This window comes from Micromys minutus (assembly GCF_963924665.1).
Source record: "Micromys minutus genome assembly, chromosome: 31".
NCBI lineage: Eukaryota > Metazoa > Chordata > Mammalia > Rodentia > Muridae > Micromys > Micromys minutus.
The window spans coordinates 2,726,135-2,750,241 of record NC_137966.1 but is presented as its reverse complement, the minus strand read 5'-3'; the positions used below and the strand labels follow the sequence as shown (position 1 = coordinate 2,750,241).

General features: G+C 48.2%; 1 protein-coding gene across 1 annotated transcript in view; it reads left to right on the top strand.

The window, feature by feature from the left end:
- Positions 1 to 3,051: 3,051 nt before the first annotated feature.
- Positions 3,052 to 24,107, top strand: part of CCNJL (cyclin J like) — a gene marked incomplete at both ends in the record, with an annotated part of 54,136 nt that continues 33,080 nt past the window's right edge. The window contains one exon of the mRNA XM_080942220.1: positions 3,052 to 3,114. Within this exon, the coding sequence (XP_080798346.1) occupies positions 3,052 to 3,114 (63 nt within the window). The remainder of the gene's footprint in view (positions 3,115 to 24,107) is intronic.

Here is a 24,107-nt window from a genome sequence, read left to right as displayed (position 1 = left end):
TAGTGAAGGATCCAGGCTTTTCTTTTTCCCATATTGCCAGAATAGGAAGAGTATTGCGAAAGAAATAGTGTTTTTTTTCTTAATTTAGCAAACATAAACAATACTGTAAGCCCTGCGTTGCTAGAGCTAGCCCCCACCCCATCCCCCACCCCCAGCAAATGTAGCATACAGGTATTAAAAATAACATTTGCTCTTTTTTTTCTCTAGTTATGAAAGCAATATATGTTTCTTGTAGGAGAGTTAGAAAACACAGATATACTGGCAGGGGGTAAATTAAAGATTTTCCAGGACTGAAGAGGAAAGTGGGAGGTAAAGAATGCTTGCCTGGGATGTGCCAGTCCCCAGGCCCCCTCCTTAACACCTTCCGCTGCTCCCTCCCCGCCCCCCATAAATATCACTCTGATTATAGTCAGTACTTTATGGATATTTTTCTGTTTCTTTTGTGAGTAAACATGTCAGGAAGTAGTAAAAACATATTCTAGCCTCCTGCTTACTCAGCACATTGTGAATGTTACCCTACCCCCAACTCATGACGTATTCATTCCTTTCAAAAAGATCTTTATAGAAAGATCATCTTTAGCCAGTTCAGCTTGCCACTGCCCGTGTGTGTGTGTGTGTGTGTGTGTGTGTATGTGTGTGTGTGGTGTCTTGGTTTTGTTTGTTGAGATGAGGTGTCATTGTGTAACCCTTGGCTGGCCTAGAACTTACCATGTGCACCAACCTCTTAAACTCACAGAGGTGAAATGGTTTGATCAAAGGATACTTTTAAACTTGTTGATTTATGTTGTTTTTCAGAAAAAAAAATGGCATTTACCCACCTTAGGAGTTCTGTGCTAAGAATAAACCCTTGACAGTGGGGGAGGGTTGATGACTGAGACCAGTGAGTGACCAAGCACAGGTGTGAAATACCACCGTGGAGTTCATTACTTTGTATGCTAACCTACAAAATTAACAAACACAAAAACAGCCTTGTGTTTGTTAGGGAATATGGGCATGCATTTTTTTTTTCCTTGATGGCCTGCCTATCCAATGCTTTTCATCTGCTTCTGCAGGAGGGTTTTAGGTCATATTGATTGATCCAAAGATATACATCCATATATATCAAAATATGTTAATCCCAGATTGTTGTTTTCTTGTTTTTTTTGTTTTTTTGTTTTTTTTAAATGAGGGCTCATAAATGCTAAAACTACTTTTCAGTGCAAGTTCATCACAGCTTTAAGAAAAGAAGTCTCACATAACCTAGACAGGGCTCAAACTTCTGTGTGACGCAGGCTGCCCTTGAACTCCTGCTGCTCAAGCTACAGCCTTCTGAGTGCTGATATCTCGGCCATGCATCGCTATGACGGGCTTTCAAAGCTAAATCACACTTTTTAACAGGTAGAATTTGACTTGTGGCTTCGTGGTGGTGGCGGCACACACCTTTACTCCCATTGCTCAGGACTCTAGTCCTCCAAGATCTCCCGCAGAGCTCCAAGTTCGAGGCCAGCCTGGTTTATAGAGCAAGTTCTAGGACAGCCAGCACTACACAGAAAAACCATGTCTCAAACAACAAATTATATATATAATTTGTGTATAATATCTTGTAGAAAACTAGGCAGAAAGCCTTTTTCATGGTGATTATTTATTGACTGGTGACTTTAGTAGCAATCCTCTTTTATACCCTTTCTCATTTAATCATAATGTATCCCCAACAGATTATTGAAGTTTGTATCCCCCCTCAAGCCTGAAGCCTCCCTCTAAGTGGTTGAGGTTGGTAGATTTGATTCCAAGTTAGTGCAATCACCAAAGGGCTCACAAAAGTCAGCACAGCGGGATGTTTATGCCATTCTACTGCGGACTCCAGAAAATACCTTTCTGAAAATACGTGAATTTAAAGGTCTTTCTATCCCGCGACCTGCCATAATGTTTTCCTGCAATGCTCGGGACCGATGCACGCTTAAGAACACAATAAAATACTGAGCCCCCTTTACAAAGAGGAGCTCGTGCGTATCCAAGGATGGCTTTTCTGGGGCTCCTGTAGGAATTGTTTGAGAATCTACCTCCCATCGCAGGACAGGCTGAAAAAGAAAGAAAGACAGGTGGAAACGTCTGCAGGCTGGCAGGAGCAACCCATGCGGAAGTCAGAACTTTCTGGGGGCGTCCTGGCCGCTGGATCCACGCGCAGCGCACGCAGGTGGCGCCGCGTCCCCCGGTCCCCAGGATCAAGGGGCGGGGTGACTGGGAACCCCCACCCCCAACCTCAGAGTCCCAGGGAAGGTGAAGCCTAGCCTTCCTCCTGGGCGAGGGAGGAGGGTGAGCAGGAAGCGCAGCCCAGGGCCGGGGAAAGAAAGACTGCCATTCCCAGCCCCCCGCCCCGCGGGGCGCGGGGCACTGGCGGCGCATGCGCGAGGTCCGGCCCCCAATTCCCCGAGCGAGGGAGGGAGGCCCCCGGCGGCCCGAACTGCGAGCCGCGGCGGGACCGAGCGCACGCAGGGGCGCGCCGGTGGCCGGGCGGGACGAGCTGCGGAGGCAGCGGTCGCGAGCACGCGAAGCTAGGGGCCGGGAGGTCACCGGAGGGCACTACGTGCCCGGTGCGGGAAGGGACCCGCCACCCGCGGCCCCCCACGCGGGGACAGCGATGCGTGAGTCTCGCCCCGGCTCGAGGGCAGGATGTGCTAGCAGGACAAAGGCTGGGAGGCGGGGGAGGAGTTGGGGACTCAGAGCCAGTGACCCAGTCAGCCCCGGGAGAGCTACTGCAGCCGGCAACTTTGCAACTTTTGCAAGAAGGGGACATTGGATAGTCTGCAAGTTGTTGCACACAGTTCCAGATCGCCCCAGGTTGGGCGGGCGGAGGGAGGGGAGAGGGGACACTACTGGCTCTTCAGGACAGCGGGCGACAGCCAACTCCACGGTGCAGGGCAGGAGGGGGCGCCCGTCCGGGACTGGGACAGGGACCGTGGAGGATCAGGGTCACTGAGGGAGGGTTGGAGGAAGTGTCTCCGATCGCTGAGGCTCCTGGTGCCCTCACAGGGTGCGCCCCGAGATCCCGGTAGCCTTATATCTGCGGCGGTGATGGATGAACCGTGGTGGGAAGGGCGCGTCGCCTCAGACGTCCACTGCACCCTGCGCGAGAAGGTCAGTTCCTCCCCACCCTTGTCACTCGCAAGGACTGGGTATTTAAACTCACTTTCGCTCTCGTGTCTCAGGACGCCCCGCGTGGGAACTCTGAGCTCTTGGTGGCTTTCTGTTTGTGCGCCTGCTCCTTTACCTTCATGGGGAGTGTGGTCTTCCTCCAGGGAAAGGACCTGGAGCTTCAAGAACTTGAAGTTTGTTTTTTCAGGAGTGCAGAGCTCCAGGCAACTAAATGAAGAATAGTTCGCATCCCATTGGGTTTCCTCCCGAGATTACTTTACATGGTACAAGAATGGACTTAAAAAAAAAAAAAGTACTGAGTGTCCATTTCGGTGTGTAATTCAAAGACGCATAATACAGCAGGCTCTGCATACTATACACGATGCTGATTTTTCCTTTTTATGTAATAACGATGTAGCAGTTGCTTTTAAAAATAACCTGATTAGACTGGTGTGCAGCTCAGTGGTAGAGCAGATGCCTAAATACATTTATGTAAACATAGTAAAGTTACATACAGTTCGGGGTCAAGAAACATTAGGTAGATGGTGATAATTCATTGTTAAGGCAGGAACCGAATGACTGGAATTTAAGTCAGGGCTGGCGGTAATCCCAACACTGTGGAGACGGCAGAAGGCTCTCCACAAGTTCAAGGCCAGCTGAAGCATCATAGTGAGCTGCAGGAAGGACAGGTCTACACAGAAGGACACTTTGTCTCAAAACAAGAGGGGGAAAAAAACTCTAACCTTAACTGAAAGAGGTTGCTAAGCTAAGGGGGAAAACACATACTCCCCTGCCAGTTGGCCTCCGGTGGTAGAAGGTAGGTTGGCTGAAACTTGATCCCCTCTCAGTCCTCCCGAGGCTGCTGTTGGCCACTGGGAAGCTGGGAAAACCCAGAGGACTGGAGGCTTCTCTGTTTCTTGCTTCCCGTACCTGGGCTGGGAAGGGTTGTTAGGCGTGATGCAGGGAAGCAGAGCTACTGTAACAAAGTACTTGAGGCTGAGGGCATCCTGCAGCAAAAATGTATTCTCGGATGTTGGAAGGGTTTGGAAGCGGAGGGTGGGGGGGTCTTTCCTTTTGCTTTTGAGACAGGGTCTTGGTACAGAGCCCAGGTGAGCTGTATACTTACTGCAGCCCAAGCAGTCCTCAAATTCAAGAGCTCTTAACTTCCTCACAATATCTGCCTCTGAGTCATCTTCTGAGGGTCTGTGTCAGTTTTCTCATAGGAGCCCACCTGAACACAATAAGATGTAATCATACTCTAACTGGTACATCTGAAGTAAGTTCTCAGATTCCAGGTGGATGTGAATTTAGGGGAGAGGTATTCTCAATTGGTTTGTCAGGCCAATGTAGGACGGAAGTTGTCTTATTGGGGCCCGTGGGTCCCTGCAGAACGGGGCTCCCAGTTTTGGCTCATTCATACTCTGACTGTGGCAGGCCTGTTATCAAGTCCCTAGATTCTCAGGCATGTTGTGTGTGTCAGGTTTATTTTTCTCTTTTCCTCTACCTGTTGACCTGTCTCTCCCTGGCATAGCCTTCTCGTGTTGCTTTGTTCTCTCCAAAATGTTCCAGTCTGGGGACCTGGAGACAAAATCGGGTCCTCGTGGTTCTTTGCAAAAGCAGGGCATGGGAGGGAATACATTTAAAGAAGCTCTCAGAGGCAGGAGGGTCAGAAGTGCAAGGCCAGAAAGGCAGACCAGGGGAGGTAGGGATGTACATGAAATGGGATATTCTTAGCCCTTTCTAGAAATATTGGCTGCATGCAGGTAGGGAGGGCCACTGGAGAGCATGTCTTCCTGATTTATCGTAGCTCAAGTGGTTGCCATTGCTGCAAATGTATCTTAGGGTATGGTGGGAAGGTTTTGTGGAAACAATGTAGCTCCAGAGAGTTACTTCCCTGAGATACTCCAGGCTTGAAGCTGACCTTAGGGTCAAATCTCACATTCTTTTAGTTACATTGTCCCACTTCCTCCTGATACGGTAGACTGTATTCTTACTGTATTTTTTTTTCATCCGTCTTCAAAGGTATTTAAGAATGTTTGGCTTGATAGAGTTTTGAGTGAAAATAGATGGTAAAGGGACTGGTACCCCGCTGGTCTCCTGTCTTTGAGGAACAAGGGCTGGCCTTTTGTTTTTCCCAGACAGGATAATTTTTTTTTTTAATTAAACATCAACCCTAATAATGTGTTCCCACTAGTGCGGAACAACTTTACAAGTGCCTGGCACACGCTGGACACTCACCCTTTGTTGTTGCAGACGAACACAAAGCACGTTTGCATACAGACTGTGCGATTGTTTTTGTGTTACGGCCAGCAGCCATCCTCTCCTGGTGGCTGCAGAGGGTACAGCTGCCATCTCAGGAATGGTAGGAGCTGCACTTTGCTGGCCGAGAGAGTCTGGTGTGGCACCATCCTGACTCTATGGAGGATGTAATACCATGGAAACGCATCGAGGTGCCGAATGCAAACTAGCAACGGAGGTATTTCCCGAGCTGACTGTTTCACCTCTTCCCCACCAAAATTCCATTGTGTCAGCTTCTTGCTTCAAGACCCATAGTACTTGAAATAAAATTCCCAGGGGACTGGAGAGATGGTTCAGTGATTACGAACACTGGTGGCACCCGCAGAATACCCAGGTTCAATTCCCAGCACCCACATGGCTGCTCACAGCAATCTGTAACTTCTGTCCTAGGGTATCCAACCCCCACTTTTCTGCTCTCTGTAGGCGTTGTGTGCACCCAGTACTCAGCTGTACTTGTAGGTGAAACACCCACACACATGATAAATCGCCAGTCCACACTATTATCCTAGAGTTCCTGACGTGGCCTCCTGGCCCCCATTCTTATCTTGTCCCTTCTCCCTCCCTTGGAGCCACACAGACTTCCTTTCTGTCTCTTGAATGTGTCAAGCGTCTCTGTGCCTCAGGCCCTTAGCAGTGGCTGTTCTTTTGCAGCCTGTGTTTCTCAGTCTGTCTCGTAGTAACCTCCCAGTAATTCATTCTTCACTCATGGGAGTATTAGAGAGCATCCTGTTTTCGTCTCTTCATAGCATTGACAAGGGTCTGACATTGGTCTACTGGTAGTTTGCTATCTTTCCTCTGATTCTAAAAACATATGCTTCCCAAGAGTCTGGCTAAGTCTGTCTCAGGCCGTTCTGAGGCCTCTGGGCCTAGAATGGAGGTTTCCCTGTATGTTCAAATGATGAGAATGAGTCAATCAATATTTTCTCCTGTAAACTGGGGAGAAATCGTTTCTAGGAATATAAGGATCAAGGGAGATAATCGAAGAGTATGTAGAAGAGATGGGGCTGGAGCCCTGCCTTGCCCCTTAGGATTGTTGTGGGGGAGACCGATGGACCCCTTCATATAATGTGCGCTCAGCTAAGGCTTGGGTTTTTGTTTCTCATGGGGTCCCTTAGTGTGACACTGATACCTATAAGAATGGTGTCTGAGGAGTCTGGGGAGGTGGCTCAGTAGGTAAAATTCTTGTCCTGCAACTGTGAAGACCAGAGTTCAAATCCCAGCATGCCCACAGAAACCAGAAAGGCAGGGTAGCCCCTTATAATTCAAGCACTTGGGAGGCAGAGAGAAGCTGTTGTAAGGATAATAGGAGTTACAGGTTCAGCAAAAGAAATTTATTCAATAAATAAGGCATGAATGGAGAAAACAACCCATGTTAACTTTCAGGCATGTGCACACTTACCTACGGGACGCTAGACATGCAAACATGTGTGCGAGCCATACGTGTTCCATTTGGGTTGTTTGTTTGTTTTTCTTTAAAAAGAGATCTTAGCTATGTGTGGTGGCACACAACCACAATTCCAACACTTAGGAAGTGGAGGCAGGAAGATCAGGAGTTCAAGGCCAGCCTTGGCTATGCCGCAAGTTGGAGGCCAGCCTGGACTACTTTGGAACTTATCTTTCTTTCCTTCCTGAGGTGGGGGTGGGGGTGGGGGGTGTTGATATTGTATGAGGCCAGTGGGTAAGGCTCAAAGTGAAAGGGCCAAAGCAGTTTGCTTAAAGCCCAGGGATAAGATGGCTTACCCAAAGGAACTTCCGCCCAGCCTGAATAGGCAGCAGGAACTAATTGGGGGATGGGCATCTTTCTACTGAATGTCTCTGGAGAAAACGTCTCCCATTTCTCCCTTTCCAGGCCACCTCTATCCACACGAAGCCTTAAGTTCCTCCCTTGGTCCTTCTCAGTCCTGAAGGTCTCAGGAAGACCCCTTAATCCTAAAACCCTCTGCCCCTCAGTCCCGCCCCTTCCAACCTGTCCACTGCTGGTTGATTAGTGCAGCTCCTACAGGAGCATTGGGTTCACCCATGCACTGAACATGGGAGAGGATCATATCATGGCCTGGAAGATGGCAGTAGTGATATTTTTTACGGCCTATACCCTCTTGAGTAGCCGATTAAAACTCAGAGCTATTTTTTTGAACCCTCAGAAAAAAATGCATCCTCCTAAGTTTAAAGTTAATACAGTCCTCGGTCTTCTACCTGATAGGTTGGCATAAGTTTGGGATGCACATAGACTCAGGCTCAGACAGCACCTGCCCTGAGGCTCACCTTCCTCATCCCAGAAGCTTTGCCCTCCCCACTACGTGTCACAGTCCTACTAATCTTGCACTTACTTTCTTGTGATCGTTTTTTTTAACCGGTGCAGTAGCTACTCCCTCCAACTGGACTATGAGCAGCTTGTGGGCACTGTGCCACAACATTCCCAGGCCAGTGTATGGTGTAGAGAGAGCTCACAGACTGTTCCCTTTCTTGATACAAGCGCAGCATGCTGAGGGGCTAGAGAAAGGAACCAGTGGACCTCACTGGGCTGTGCTGTATAGCTGTGTAGAAGTGTGTTTCTGGGACCCTGTACCTGGTCTTTGGCATTGAACTGGGGTTGAGGGCAGTGTGGGCTCCTGGTTCAACTGAGGCAGATCAGACCCAGGAGCAAGGGGGAGCACTTTCTTGGCTCCCTAGACACCTGGGTACTCTCCTCTCAGATAGTGCCGGGAGGGGTCATGAGAAAATAATTAGTCACAGGGGCAGGTGTCCTGCCCTCGACCAAAGTACACTGTAAGTAGCTTGGAAAAATGACCACATATTGAGCTCAGATAATAGTAATAATTTCTCCCAGACTGCAGTCACGGGGATCTATTTGCCTTCCTGATTTTATCCCCGGTTGAGCAGCAAACAGAGATAAAGCTTGCTCGCATCCCCTTTGGACTTAGGTTTATAGCCCTTGATCTCCAGCTAGGAGGAGGGGGTTATAAAACCAAGCAAAGACAGTGTGTGAGGACCCTCCTTCGTGTCTGTGGTTTAATGCTGGCTTGGCATGAAGACCTGACTTTGGAGGTTTTCGGGGTAGATTCTTCACTCCCAGAGGCACGAGGCTGTCTCCCACCTTGGCATGGCACAGTAGTAGATCTAGTTTTCTGGGCTCTAAGGAGAATAAAGCCTGGAACCCTTTCCACTAGATATTCCCCATCTCCTGGGATGGAGTCACAGAGTGCCTCAGAGTCTGCTTATCCTGCCCCAGATTAAGATCTTCTTGAGCACCATGCCCAGGAGCATTTCTCCTTCTCACTGAAACGACAGTGCACTGAAAAGACCTTGCTGTGAGAGGCTTGTTTCCACTGACTTTGGTTCCGTCTGTGTTGCCGGGGATCAGACCCAGGCAGGGCCTATAGTTGCCAGGTGAGCACTCTCCCCAGGAAGCCATGTTCCCAGCTCTGCCAAGCCATGTCTTTTGAACCAATGGACTAGTAAAGGACAGTTTTAGTAGTTTGCAACTGCATTTATTACGGTTGTCCGCCAAAGCAGTGACAACAGAGGCTCCGTTCTTTGATGACGTCACCTGGAGCTACTGTACTTAAGGGATGTTTTACACCTTGCTAGCTAGCATCTGTCTGTCTTTATCTGATGATCCTCATCTTGGTTCCAGTGCTGAGGTTCGCCCATTTCACAGTGGGGACCTGTAATAACTGAATAACTGTCTTAAAATTACTTTTTGGGAAAAAAATGTTTTAGCAAAGAGTAAAAGCAAGCTAAGCCAGAAGGGGATTCAAGCTCTGAGTTCAGGACGCTGCAGTATGTTTTGTGGTGCTGTGGTTTCAAGGACTATGCTTTTCCTAAACCACCCCCAGTAGCTCAAAGCTGCGGGTGCTGGCCTCACTCTGGTCATTCAGAAGGGATCTTGTCAAGTGCAAACTCTTTGGTTGATCCTGGCTGTACTTGGTGCTTCACCTGTGTAAGATTTGTCCCTGCCACTGTCTGCCTTTGGGTAGACGGAGCAGCTGTTGTTACTTGTCAACTCTCTTAAATTCCTTTAATTTTCCTACACTAGGCCAAGCCTCTGTTTCCTAAAAAAACAAATAAAATAAATAAAATGTGACCCAGGTCCATGTTCAAAATTCTGACTAGGAGCCAGGCCTAATGGTTCAGGTCTTCAAACCTACCACTCAAGAAGCTGAGGCAGGTTGGGAGTTCATAGCCTGCCAAGGACACAGCAAACAAACCGAAGGCCAGCCTAAGACAACTTACTGGCATCCTGTCTCAAAATTTAACTTTAAAAAGGGCAGAGGGGGCTGGAGAGATGGCTCAGTGGTTAAGAGCACTGACTGCTCTTCCAGAGGTCCTGAGTTCAAATCCCAGCTGCCACACGGTGGCTTACAGCCATCTATAATGGGATCCGGATGCTCTCTTCTGGTGGGTCTAAAGACAGCTACAGTGTACTTACTCATATACAAAAAATAAATAAATCTTTAAAAAATAATAAAATAAAAAGATAAAAGGGGCAGAGGAAAGCTGGATGTGGTGGCTGGCTGGTTCCTGCAATCCCAGCTGCCTGGAGTTTAAGGACTACAGTCAGAGCTCCAGGCCATCCTGGGCGACAGAATAAATCCTTGTCTCCAAAACACAAAATAAATACGTGGTAAATAATTATATAAAGGTAGAGAATATAGCTCAGTGCAAGAATGCTTGCCTGGCATTGCTGAGACCCTAAATTAAATCCCTAAAAGAACAAAATAAATTGGTCAATAAACAAAACAGTCCAGCTGGTTACTGTCCACTTGCGTTTCCCATGTCCTTTCCTCTTTCGGCTTCCAAACACACCAAGGGCCATTTTCAATATGTCTGAGGCACACCCATGTCTTCAAATATAAAGATGTCCTGTCAGCCAACCATTGGATTGAGAACGAGGTCCCCAATGGAGGAGTTAGAGAAAGGACTGAAGGAGCTGAAGGGGTTTGTAACCTCATAGGAAGAACATTATCAATCAACCAGAGCTCCCAGAGACTAAAACAACAGCCAAGGAGCCAACCCATGGCTCCAACCACATATGTAACAGAGGATGGCCTTGTCTGGCATCAGTGGGAGGAGAGGCCGTGGTCCTGTGAAGACTTGATGCCCCAGTGTAGAGAAATGCCAGGGAGGGGGTATGAATGTGTGGGTGGGTGGGGGAACATTTTCATAGAGGCAGGGGGAGGGAGGATAGGATAGGGGGATTCCAGAGGGGAAACCGGGAAAGGGGATAACATTTGAAATGTAAGTAAAGAAAATATCCAACTTATTTAAAAAAAGAGAGAGAGAAGAAAAGAAAAAGAAAGGAAGAAAAAAAGAAATGCCCTGGTCACTTTTGATAGCTGAGTCTGCTCAGTGTAGGTCTAAGAGTGCTGGTCTTGGGCTATCTCATGGCTGTGGTCTTTACTGTCACTCTGAGCCCTTGTCCTTGGTGCCTCCTTCCTGGAAGTGACCGTAATACGTGGTGATAAGGCTTTTCCTGCTTCCTGAACTGTGAAGCTGACTTTGCTACTCTGCCCAGAGGAGTCAGGTCCTGTCTTGCACCTGGAGGGAGGGGAGTTTAGCACGGGGGAGGGGCGCTGGCAGAACTTGGTCTGTAGTGAGTGCTCTAGCAGAGACCACACGCCTGGGAACAGCCCCGGAACCGGCTCGGTGCACTGGGAGAGGAGAGGCTAGTTAAACCTTTGGGGAATGAGTGTACGTCATCAGTGGGTCAGGGTGCTGGGGATGCCTCATCAACGTGAGGAGTAGTTCCAGTAGGTCCAGTAGTACTGGCTACGTGACCTCTGGTGAGGCAAAGGTATAGGGCATAGGGTCACATGTGCTGGAGCATTAAGGTGTGGGGAGCAATCCTGTTCCTCCTGCTCATCTAAGCATAAGATTTCCAGGCTTGGACATGCCTTGACACACGTCTCCACCTTGACCCCACTCTTCCGTCAGGCTCCTCTGACCCACAGCTCCCGGGCCCCACAGACTTGGGCTGTCCAGGAGGACAGTAAGTACTGATGGGATGGGACACAACTGCTCAAGGACAGAAAGCTGCTGGGGGCCTAACTGGCATTTCAGGTGACATTCATCTGCCCAGCTGTGCAGCCTGGACCCCAGTGAATCACATCTGTGTGTGTGTGTGTGTGTGTGTGTGTGTGAGTGTGTGTGTCTGTGTATGTGTGTATGTGTGTTTGTGTGTGTGAGTATGTGTGTGTGTATGTGTGTTTGTCTGTGAGTATGTGTGTGTCTGTGAATGTTTGTGTGTCTGTGTATGTATGTGTGTTTGTGTGTGTATGTGTGTGTCTGTGAATGTTTGTGTGTGTGTGTATGTATGTGTGTTTGTGTGTGTATGTGTGTGTATGTGTATGTGTGTGTCTGTGTGTAACTGTGTATGTGTGTGTCTATGTATGTGTGTTTGTGTCTATGTATCGGTGTATCTGTGTGTCTTCGTGTGTGTGTGTGTGTGTGTGTGTGTATCTGTGTGTGTGTCTGTGTGCTTGTATATGTGTGTGTGTGTTTGTGTGAGTGTCTGTCTCTGTATGTGTGTCTGTGTTCATGTGTTTGAGTATGTGTGTGTCTGTGTGAGTTTGTATGTCTCTATGTGTGTCTGTGTGTGTTTATGTGTTTGAGTATGTGTGTCTGTGTGTGTCTCTCTGTGTGTCTGTGTATGTGTGTGTCTGTGTGAGTGTGTGTGTGTGTGTGAATTTGTGTGTGTGTCTGTGTGTGTGTGTTTGTATGTGAGACTGGGAACCAAACTGAAGACCTCACACAATTCTGCACCATTAAACTACATTCCCACCCCCACTCCCTTTTTTCCTTTTTGTTTTGTGCAACACAAATCTAATAGGCCTGTGCCACGAAGCTCAACTCCTTGTAAATGTCTCATGAGAGGAGAGTACACACTATGAAAAAGGACTCTGTGTGTTCACCGGAGACCTCAGTCCTTAGGATACCGAAGTCCTTGGTGTGAGCACAGGGGCCAGTGGAGACTTGGTCTCAGTGCTTTCTGTCCCGTGGAGGCCGGGTTCTTTTGATGTGTGTTTGTGACACAAACATACACATTGTCTCTGGGAGAAGACGAAGATGTGTGCTTTTAGTGATTCCAGTCTCTATTACTGGGATGGGATGCAAAGACTGGGCTGCACCCTGGCTGCTGGGGAAGCCAGTACCTGCTGGTTAAGTGAAGCAGAGATTGTAAGGTGGAGCTGGGCCTGAGCCTTTGCCCCGACTCGGTCTTTACCTTCTTAAGTTATTTAGCCCTTGTACACACACATGCACACAAAATACATATACACATACACACATGTACACACACATGCACACACAAATACATACACACATACACACACACATACACATACACCCATACATACACATACACACACATACATACATATACACACATATACACACATACACATACATACACACATGCACAAATACATATACACATACACATGCATATACACATGCACACACAAATACATATACACATACACATATACACACATATACACACATATAGACACATACACACAAATACATACACACATACACATATACACACATACACACACACACTCACACATACTCACACACTCACACACACTCACACACTCACACACACTACAGTTACCAGTTAACCTCTTCTCTAATCGACCCAGCAGTAGCTACATGTTCCTTGCTACGTGCCCCAGTGTTCTGGATTCCCGAAGGAAAGACACACAATGCAGCCTTATATTTTAATATGCCTTAGGCAGCTTAGTGGTTGAGCCACTCCCAAACCTCCACGTGGCTAACACCTCCCCTTCAATATTCCTGAGTTATTACTTCCTAAAATCTGTTCCGTTGTTGTTGCCCCAGACTCAGTTGGGGGGTCCCCTGGGGATGCTGTTCCCTGGCTCTTCCATGTCCGCTCTCTCCCTGTCCTTTATGTCTCAGGTGTGGTAACTATTCCTTTCCTGGCACGGTAGCTAACTCCTTCCTTCTCTCTCAGTCCTTTGCCCAGGAATCCTAAAGGTCTCACCTCTGTCTCTCTGCCCAGCCATTGGCCACTGGCCACCGGCAACTTTATTTACCAATCAAAACCAACTGGGGGCAGGGTCCTTCAGTGTGGTGCATGCAGACATGCAGATTCCTGTGTAATTTTGGAGACCAAATTAACATAAATAACATTGGATGAAACCCACAAAACACACACACACACCACGATGTGGGGTAAAAGGTTTTGTCTGTTTAGAAAACTGCAAAATAAAATAAAATAAACGAAAGAGAAGATGGAAGGGTGGTTCAGTGGTTAAGAGCACTGGCTGCTCTGCTCTTCCAGAGGACTTGGGTTCAATTCCCAACACCCACGAGGAAGATGACAGCTCTCTCTAACTCCAGTTCTGGGGATCCAGCACCCTCTTCTGGTCCTCCTGGGTACTGCACTCATGTGATGCATACACATATATACAGGCAAAACTCCATACCCAACTCAGGGGGAAAAAATCCAGGCAAGTTTCAAACCTGTGATCTTCCTGCAAGTCCTCAAATTAAGTGCCTCGATGTCTAGCCCATATCTTTACATTATATTGCCAACATTATGTGCCATGCTTTACTTTATGGTTGTAACATGATTTGATTGTCCTTCTTGCTGTAGGATTATGTTCCGGTACTTATTGTATGAAATTCAAGTGTGTCCGACATACAGGCATACAGTAGGAATTGTGCACACAGTTTACAGCATACTATGAGTTCTCACGGATGCACATAAACATGTAACTGGCACAGTACAGACAGAGCATGTTATGTGAACCTAAGAAACCCCCTTATTCCTCTCAGTCATTCAATCCTGACCCCAACCCCAGACAATCCTCAGATGACTGCTTCCTCTTACGGCTTAGAGTAGTCTTTCCTAGAGTTTTATGTGCATATAAATGGAGTCTCACATGCCCTTGTCTCTGTCTTTTGGCTTAATGTGATGTTTTTGCCATTCACCTTAATATGCTGTTTTGCCTTTCAGGACTATATAACATTCCTCTCCTGAATGTCTATTGGGTTATTTCAAATGAATCACTTAACTGTCTCACTTAATTGTCTATAGCATTGTGGTGATAAGCCTTATCTACCAGTCCGTCTAGGGATAAATTCCTAAAATGGAGCTGTTGTGTGACAAGACATAATCATTAAAACCCTTACATGTCGCCGGTCAAATTCTCAAGAGGGTCCAGTGTTGTATACTGTTGCTGGTGAGGATGCTTGCTTCCCAGTTACTTTGCTGGCCTAGATAAAATCCCTTTTAAAAAATTAGTGCCCTTGAATTAGCTAGAACGATGTCTCATTGGCTGTGTGTAAAAAGACCAGGACCCTAGAGCAAGAAGACTGTAAGACAGAAAGGCACTGCCAAGGGCACCCTCTCAGAGGCCCATGAACTCCCGGTTGTAGCAGAGACTGGACCCAAGACCCTGTGAGGGGCTGGGTGGGGGCTGCTGGGAGCCTCTGCTGGAAAACTCTTGCCCCTCTTAACCCCGGTGCCTTAGCGTGTGCTGCAAGTGGCAGGCACTTGGTAATTGGATGCTTTGGAAGCAGACTTTCAATTATCCTGAGTCTCGGGGTCCCTTGCAGGTCACTGGAGCAGATGGTGCCAGAGTCTGGAGTCATTAGAGTGAACCTCACAGACAGCCTTATCTTTCCCAGAGAAAAAAAAAAATCCAATCAGATCAGAGCCCCTCTCACTCCGGATCAAACCATTACAATTTTTTGTTATTGTTTGTTGGATTTGTTGCCCTTGTTTTTTTTTAACCTATGAAGAAATTTTTTGGACAAATTTATTTTGCACCCCCCCAGTCTGTCTGCCTCCTCCTCCTCCTGTGTGTGTGTGTGTGTGTGTGTGTGTGTGTGTGTGTGCGCACGCACATATAACAAGCCTTCCTTATATGGTCTTGGTTGGCCTAGAACTCTTTATATAGAGCAATGTGTTCTTGAACTCACAGAGTTCAAGACCTGTTTCTGTCTCCCAAATGTCAGGATTAAAGGTGTGTACCACTCTGCCTTGATTACCTTATATTTTTGAGCCAAGGTTTTTCAAGGTCATCTAGTTCCTACCTTGATGGGCAGCAAGCCCCAGAGATTCACCTGTCCCTGCCGTCCTTCCAACTTCCGAGGGCAGGGACTGCATCTCCTTGCAGGAGGGGCTGCTGCACAGTGGTCCTTGTCATGACATGCTCACCACAGTTGCCTTATGCAGCCAAGGACTGGGCATTACAGTTCACTGTTGACTCACTGGGCCCTGTTTCCACAGTCCAGAGGGACAGGTAGCTCAGGTCCTAGTAACTACCATACCTGTAGGAAAACAGCCTCAAGACCTGAAGTGTGCCCAAGGCCCCTATAAGTAGGAAGGTTATATTTGTGACACCATGCTACTTGCTGTACATGGAGTTCCACCTTAGCCAGGATACAGCTTTGCTGTTGTTGTTGTCCCTGTGTTTTCCTGGCTGGGCTAGAGCTTTTATGTAGTCCAAACTGGCCCCTACCTCACAGAGACCCACTTGCCTCTGCCTCCTGAGAGCTGGGATTAAAGGCGTGGCTCCAGACTTACTTTTAATGGGTGTTTGCAGTGAGTCAAGAAGTCGATAATGTCTGTATATGCAGAGGAAGTTGCAGCTGGGCTGATAGCCCTTGAACATATGACAGCTAGGCTATCACCGAGCTGAGCGAGAAGGCTGGTGTTGTACAGATTTCTGAGTTCGTGCTACAACCCCCTTTGCTGCTAACTTGGGTTCTGACAGAGCTGCAAAGGAAGAAGACTCAATGTTGTGAACGTTCAACACTTCAGCTTTCTCATCCTCCTCCCTACATATATTTCCCCAACCCAGCCACAGAGACAATGTTTCATCGCCCTGAATGCTGAAGCGTTTAGTTCTCACAGTTCTGGGTATTTATGACGGAGCCCAAGCTCATCTCAAACTTGCCATCCAGAGATTATAATCTTGTAAACTTTTGTCCAGTTCTTGCGGTTACTTTAAAGGCTAACTGTGAAGTTGTTTCTGAGAAAGTTTGTGGGATCGATGGGGGATACCTTGCGGTGGATGGGGTCCACCCAGGAGGTAATAATTCTCAAGGAGGTGATTCTACTCAGGGGGGAAAGCAATGTATCCACTTAGCCTTTGCTGCCTCTGAGTGGTGGTGGTGGGGGCGGGGAGCAGACTTCAGATATCTCTTTGGATCATTTTAGCTTTGTCGGCACTCAGTGTGAATCACACTGGACCCTCTTCATCTGCAGCACTTCATGAGCCCCATACATAATCTGCCATCCTGGTGCTCTGAGGACATTCATATAAAACTTACGGCCAAATACTAATGACCATAAGAGCCAATAATGACAGCACACCTTCAACTGGTGCTTACTGTTTGCCGAGACGTTGAAGGCTGTAGCCACTGTTAAGTGAGTGCTCAACTGTCTGCTGAGAGATGGATTTCCCTTCTGGTGCTAAGCCCCCTTGGGACCCCACTCTAGTGTGTCCTGTGTCTGCACTAAGTTTAGAGAGCTGAGTAACTTTCCCTAGCTCACAAAACTAGTAGGTTGGAAAATTCAGTATGACTCTGTAAACGTTCACCCCCTCTGCCAATTGAAGTACAGGGGATGTTGTTTGAAAGATGGGGGCAGGTAGAAACAGGACATGTGACAGTCACGCAAAGCTTGAGTCCCACAGGAACTGGCCTGGTGATTTGGAGGAAGATAGAAGACCCAGGAGTGTTGGCTTGTGGGGTGCTGATCTCCCTACAGGGTCATGCCTTACCCCCAAAGCATATGGAAAAGCAGCGAGAAGGATGGGAGGCAGGCATGCTGGCTCACAGGTATTGGACCTTGCTTATCAGGGGTGTTGTGACCATCCAAGGCAATGGTGCATGAACCAGCACAGTAAGGGTGTACACTGTCAGGTTTAGGCATGGGAGTCCAGAGACTCAGTGGACAGAAGCGAAGAGCTGCGTGTTGCTTCCTGGTTGGAACATAGGAGCTCTGTAGCTGAGTATACCCATCATTTTCAGAGCAAACATTGTTCCTGGAGAGTCTCAGAAGGAAGCACTGTCTAGTGATGTTGAAAGGCATGCTGCTTGCTACAGGAAGCTGCTCTCTATGGGACGTCCCTACAGGGTGCCCGCCGGAGACTGCCTAAGGATTCCCTTGTACACACACATAATTTCATCTGGTTATCGAAGTTGCCCCAGAAACACTGAGGATGTGTGTAGCCCGGTTGGTTGTGTGCCTGCTTAGCACACACAGAAACCTGGGCTGGATCCCCAGTATCACAAACAACATGGTGGCGCACCCCTATAACTCCAGTTCTCAGGAAGTGGCGGCCAGAGAATCGGAAGTTCAAAGTCATCTTTGGACACATAGCAAGTTGGAAGACAGCCTAAGTCCCCATCTGAAGAAGGAAGGAAGAAGTGGAGGAGAAAGAAAGGATTGCTCAGCCATTCCTAGCAGCCCTTTTATGTGGTATTCTGCATTTCTCCCTCAGATGACTGCACACCGGGCACCAGGAGCCCCTGTGATTTGAATGTAGAGCCCTTACCCCTGTTGAGCCGGCTTGCAGAGTACATGGAAGAGCTATGGCTGTCTCCTGAACTCTTGGTACCTTGAGTCCAGAGTTTGGGAGATGGATGTGGTTGCTAGGGCTACTGTAACTAAGAAGGAGGAGCTCTGGGATTTAAAACAGCAGGAATGCATTCTCCTGGTTCTGAGGTACCATGTGTAGATCATACTGTCACAGAGGGGGTCTGTCCCTGTCTCTCCCCATCTCTTCCCAGTGGTTGATGACAGTCTGTGGTTCCCTTATCTTCCGATTGCATCTCTCCTGCTCCTGCTTTGTCTTAACAAGATTTTCTCTTTATGCCTTCTTTCTGTGAGTCTGTGTGTGTGTGTGTGTGTGTGTGTGTTTTCCCCAGTTAGGAAAGATTTAAGATTTATCTTACCTTATATGAGTGAGTGTTTTACCTGAATGTATGTCTGTATACCATTTGCGTGCCTGGGGCTCTTGCATGTCAGAAAATGGCATTGGATCCCTTGGACTCGTGGACAGTTGTGAGCCACAGTTGTTCTGACTCTGGGAACTGGGCCCTGGTTCTACGTAGGAGCAAGTGCTCTTAACTACCAAGCCACCGATCTAGCCTTATTTTCTTTCTGTTAGAGGACGTATCCTAATCCATTATGACCCCATTTTAACTTGATTTAACCTAAGAAGGTTCTGTGTCTAAGTATGGACAGACTGGGTAGACATGGATTGGAAGAAGACACTGTTGAAGCCTGTCTAGAGTGGAGCCTCTATTTGTAAGCCAACCTTCAATAATTACCAGTGCATGTTGTCAACTGACCATCATTTGGGAGACTCAGGGGTGAGAGGACAGGGATGCAGAGACCCAAGCCATCAATAATGTTGGAAGTGAGTTTCCAATCACGACAGGAGCTTTCGCAGAAGAGTAGGTACAAGGCTGGCTGGCATCCTGGAGCACTGGTTTAGTATGTGCAGACCTTGGTTCCCTCTGCAGCAGAGAGAGGTGGGAGCAGGGAGAAAAGAGAAGGAGCTACTGCTCACTGGGCTGGATGTGAGAGAGAAGGGGAGAGGAGGGAGTAAGGGAAGGAGGGAGGGAGGGAAAAAGGAAGAGAAGGAGGTGATAGAGAAGAGACTTCTAAGGACTGGATCTATTTCAAAGCCGTCAGTGAAGCAGGGTCACACAGGTCCGACCCTAGATAAGAGGATGTAGGAGGGTGAGTATCCTCGGGCCAGGAGGTGTGAGGGATGTGGTCGTATCAGGAAGCTGTCTGACTTGAAGACCTTGGGTGAGGGTGGTGATGAAAGACACCCTGAATGTTATCTAATGGAGGTATTTGGAGAGCCCAGGGACATGAGTGGGATGGCATTACCAGTGGAGGGCGACCGGACATGTGTGGTGTGCGGTCACTGTCAGACATCCTGGCTGTACCTGGGCCCGGTACTGAATGCCGATTAGAGAGCACATGACCGCGGCTCTCAGGAATGAGAAGCTATTTCAAACTCATGAGTGGAACTGCCATTTGCTGAGGAGTCCAGGGGGACCCCATGACAGATGACACAGACATGTCCTCCCACCCCACTGGAAGGAAATTGGGCCTGACTTCCGCAGAACGGGATGTTACTGGCACTGTTGGTTTTGAAGAGTTTTGGAACAGTGCGTAACTGCATGTCTGTCAGATCTCAGTCTGTATCAGAAGGCTATGCAGAATTGTTTATCATAGTGAGAAAGCCAAACACATGTGAAGTCCTGAGAGATGCGTCAAAGCTTAGGGAGCTGGATCTCAGTGAATAAAAGGAAAGGCCCTGTCCTTCCTTGCCTTAAGGTGGCCATGTCTCTTACTTTAGCAAACGGCAGTAGCACAGGGCTTCCTTAGAGGCAGCAGGTCCGTGTTTACAGAGGACTGGAAGCCACCAGAATCGTATATAAAGTGTTTTGTATGAAATGGGGTATGGTGTGCGTTCAATCCTGACCCTTCCCGGTGCCTTAGGTAGCCACCCAACCCTTGGCTGCCTGGGGCTACCTCATACCAGCTTCTACAGCTCGTCAAAGGTCCCTCTCACACTGCTAACGCCATGGCCACGGGGACATTCTTACCGAGGCAGTTTGGCAGGGGGAAGCTGCAGTTGTTAATCTCTGAAGGCTTTTCCTAAATCTCTGGGTTTAGAGGAATCATCAGATTATAAAGCCCTAGGACAGGGATTTTCACAAGAGTCCCGCCTTGTGGACTTCCCTTTCCTGGTACCCTCTGGTGCTCATCAGCCAATCCCTAAACACTGTCTCCACCCAGGCCTTCTGGAATGCTGTTATTCTGTCTCCTCCACCCACAAAAGGAGGTGGTCATGGTGGCATCCTGTGGCAAAATAAATTAGATGTACAGTCCCCCGAAATTGCATAATAGTCTTCACTGAACAAATATTTCAGGGACTGTGTTGCTGTGTGCTTTAGGAGTGTGCAAGGTGATATGTACCATTTCCCACACCGGTCCATAGGACCCTTTTCTTTAGGAAGCATGTCACGTGGAGGGCACACTGGGAAACAATGGCTTTGAAGTGTCTGATTGGTAGATAGATACTTTATCTTTTTTTTTAAATGGTCTTTTTTTTTTTTTTAAGTGTAGAATAGTGTTTATTCAGGGCACGGGGAGGGGAGTTAAGGGGGTAGTAGGGGCAGAGAAAGAGAGAGAGAAGAGGAGGAGGGGAGTAGAGGCCGGCCATGAGCATGGGAAGAGGAGAGACAAAGGGGGAAGAGGGTGAGAAAGCAAGAGAACAAGAGACCATGAATGTTTAAAAAACGTCTAGTTACATACAAAATAATGAGTTTCATGATGACATTTCTGTGCACATGCCTCATGACACGTGCTCAGCTCATGTTTCCAGTCCTTCCTGAGGTTCACTTCACCGTCCTCCATGAAAGCACCTGTCCTATCTACACCTAGGCAAGAGAGATGCTCCCTCTTTCTCCTGGACTTACGTTCGCCCGGTTTGTCAGACCTCTCCTGTGGCCTTCAGGAGTGTTCCAGTGCCCACTGGCATGTCACCTGCCCTCACCGGTATAGCTCTACTAGTGTGTGACATTCTCAGCCTTGGGCATGTGCTGAGCGTCTCTTTTGTGTAGGGTAGTGGCCTCACAAGCTGAATGACATGGGCCTAATTCTCACCCCTGTGCTGTTAAGTGTGTCAGGGAAGGGCCGTGGAGTGAATGATCCGAGATGAAAGATCCGAGATGCCTGGGGGGGTGATTGGCAGGGAAAGGACTTTTAAGCCAGTGTATGAAGAAAGTAATGCAGACCAGGACACAGAGGGTGAAAAGTGGGGGTGTCACCTCCACTCCTGAGAGAGGAAGCCAGCAGAGACTGGATACAAGTCACAGCACACTGACCTTCATCTGCCAGGGTTTCAAGGCATCTGTGACCTCCATGGCTGCCTCTGAGCTCTTGTCTTACGCACCTGCACTTGGGGCTGACCCTGCACAGCAGAAGGGACAGACGCCTCTAAGACCATCACAGACATCAAAGAGTTTGCCATGCTACCAAGGGAGGGGTGGGGGCAGGAATCTGGGCTCTTTGCAGACCTGGCCAGACGTCCCCATTGCCTGTGTATGAATCAGCGTGGGGACTTTGTGCAGATTGTGATTCATGTCTCCTTACTCGTTTTTTTTAAGCTCTCCCTCTGGCGTAACCCCCTTTCAACTGGAGAGCCCCCCAGGCAAAGCCAAGGAGCAGCAGAAACTGCGGTTCCTTTAAATATACATTGCGTCTGTTTTCACTTGTTTTGTGTGTGCGTTGGTGTGTATCTGTGTGTGAGCACAGATGTGTACACCATGTGTGGAAGTCAGAGGGACACCTTGGAGCGCTTGGTTCTCATCTCTTCATAACATGCGTCCCGAGGACCATCGGGCACAATGGCAAGCATCTTTATCCTCTGAGCTAGCTTTCTCGCTGGCCCCAGGAGCAGTGGTTCTAATGCGATCTAGTCTGACTGGACATCCCCACCTCCCCTTCCCCCTGAATGGTTCTTTCTGGCTCAGAAGTGCTGCTCCTATGTCAAGGGGGGAGGGGGGAAGTCCCTCTTTGGGCAGTGATGCCCATGCATTGTTTTCCCAGAGGAGGATGCAGATATTTAAGGGAGCCTAAGGGGAACATGAAAGGCCAAAGGCACAGGAAGGATTCCTGGAGACATTCCATTCATTTAGCCACATGCCTTCATCGATTCAATAGGTGTTTATTAGCCCTTATGCTGGCTGCAAGTCACAAAATGGAGGGAATTCAATGAGTAACACTTTGTTTGAAATACCTGCTGGCCGTGAGAAACTCCTGAGATGCTGTCATGTGGGATAGAGGTTGGGGAAGGTCTCCCTAAAGAAAAGCGGAAGAACAGAGGGTCGAAGGAGAAGCAGTTCACGTTTCTTAAGTCAGGGTTTTACCGCACAACATTGTCACGAAGCGCTACGCAGCCATCGCAAATGTCCAAGGAGCCCTCTTGAGCAGGAAGCGGTTACATGATCCTCTGTTCTGAGAGCTGCATGAAGAAAACTCTAGGGAATTCATTGTCCTTTGTTCTGAATTTCTCTGAATCAGAAATCAAGCCTCACTTGGATATTTCGGCAGAGAAAGCTGGAGAGATGACTCAGTAGTTAGAAATGCTGAATGAGCTTGAAGAGGACCCAGGTTCAATGCCCAGCATTCACACTGGGTGGCTTTCAACAGCCTTTTACTCCAGCCCCAGTACGTTATACGCCCTCTGCTGGCCTCCAAGGGCACTACACACAAATGGTGCACATAAACTCATGGAGGCACACAGCTTAAACTTCATCCGTGAGCATGAAACTTAACTACTCAGTAGCTGGAAACCACTGAGGAAGACATTGGCAGGCTGTGTACATTGGAGAAGGGAGCAACAGAATGCTCACTAAACAGGGCAGCTTCACAATTAGAGCTGATTAAAGGGGCAGGGGAGAGAACTTTTGAGTTTGCCCTCAATATAGGAAGTGACCTGGTCCCCTCCATAACTTGTCTTTTCTTTGAGCTGGAAATCTAGTAATTGAATTACAAAATTATTTTTTATATATATTTCAGACAATGTTGAATAGTTTGAAAGCAAAACCCATGCAAAATACTGGCCAATCTCATCCCCTGCCCAGATAACCACTGTGAGCATTTTGGTGTGTGTCATACCAAAAAAAAATTATATTAGTCAATGGTAATTATTAAAAAGAAAGAAAGAAAAGGTGCCATAGTAACAAAAGCAGGCTTTTATAAGGTACATTTCCCTGAATTCTGACGACTGTGGCCATCTGTCCCTGGTTTCCATCTGCTCATCCTGATGTGCACCTGGGACAGAAGGTACTCCTGCCTGGCTCAGGTGATAAGGGGCCAACATCTGGGGAGCTGGGATCATCAGAGAAGCCCTTCCAATCTGTCCCTGCTGTCTCCCTCCCTCCTGCAACCTTGGTGCTGGCTACACTGGTGCTCAGAGGAAGGTCGCCCTGCCTGGTAACATTCCCACAGCCCACCCTGCCAAGCTGGTGTGTGATGCCTGCCAAGCGCCTGTCTGATCTTGAGAGAGCTTTGCTAGCCGCCCTGGGCAGGCTGCGCCTTTGTCCCTGAAATCCAGGCCACTCGCCAGGGAGGGCTCCTTCCTGTACTTAAGCTTCAGCAGCCCTAGAAGGCTTAGGTCAAGAGTGCTTGGGGAACGAAGAATGCAGATCCTTAGGGCAAAGCCCCGAATGAGTTCCGCCCCTCCACCCCCGCTAATTGGGTTAGCCATGTAATCAGCTGGACTTCCAAAGTTAAACAGGGCAAACATGTTGCTGTTCCTGGGACAAAGTAGCACCCTTTTCTGGGGGAGCAGGAAGAAGCCCAGGCTCAGCGTGACTAATTCCATTTGGTTTGGGGACCTTGCAGAACACGATAATAGACAGTTGTCCTTTTCACCAGAGGCCTCCTGGGCCCCAGCTGTCCACACACCCCAAGGTAGAAACTTTGTTCCATGTTAGACAAAGCAAGTTCCCTTTACTTCGAAAGTCCTCTAGCCTTCCACTAGGCTCTGGGCCTCAGATAAAGGCTGCTGCTTATCTGGAGTTTGATTACTCAGCTCCAGGAAAGGGCTGGATCTCCATTCTCATTTGGAATGACTGGTGTGTGCCAAATACGTTACATTTACAGCAACATGACCCACATT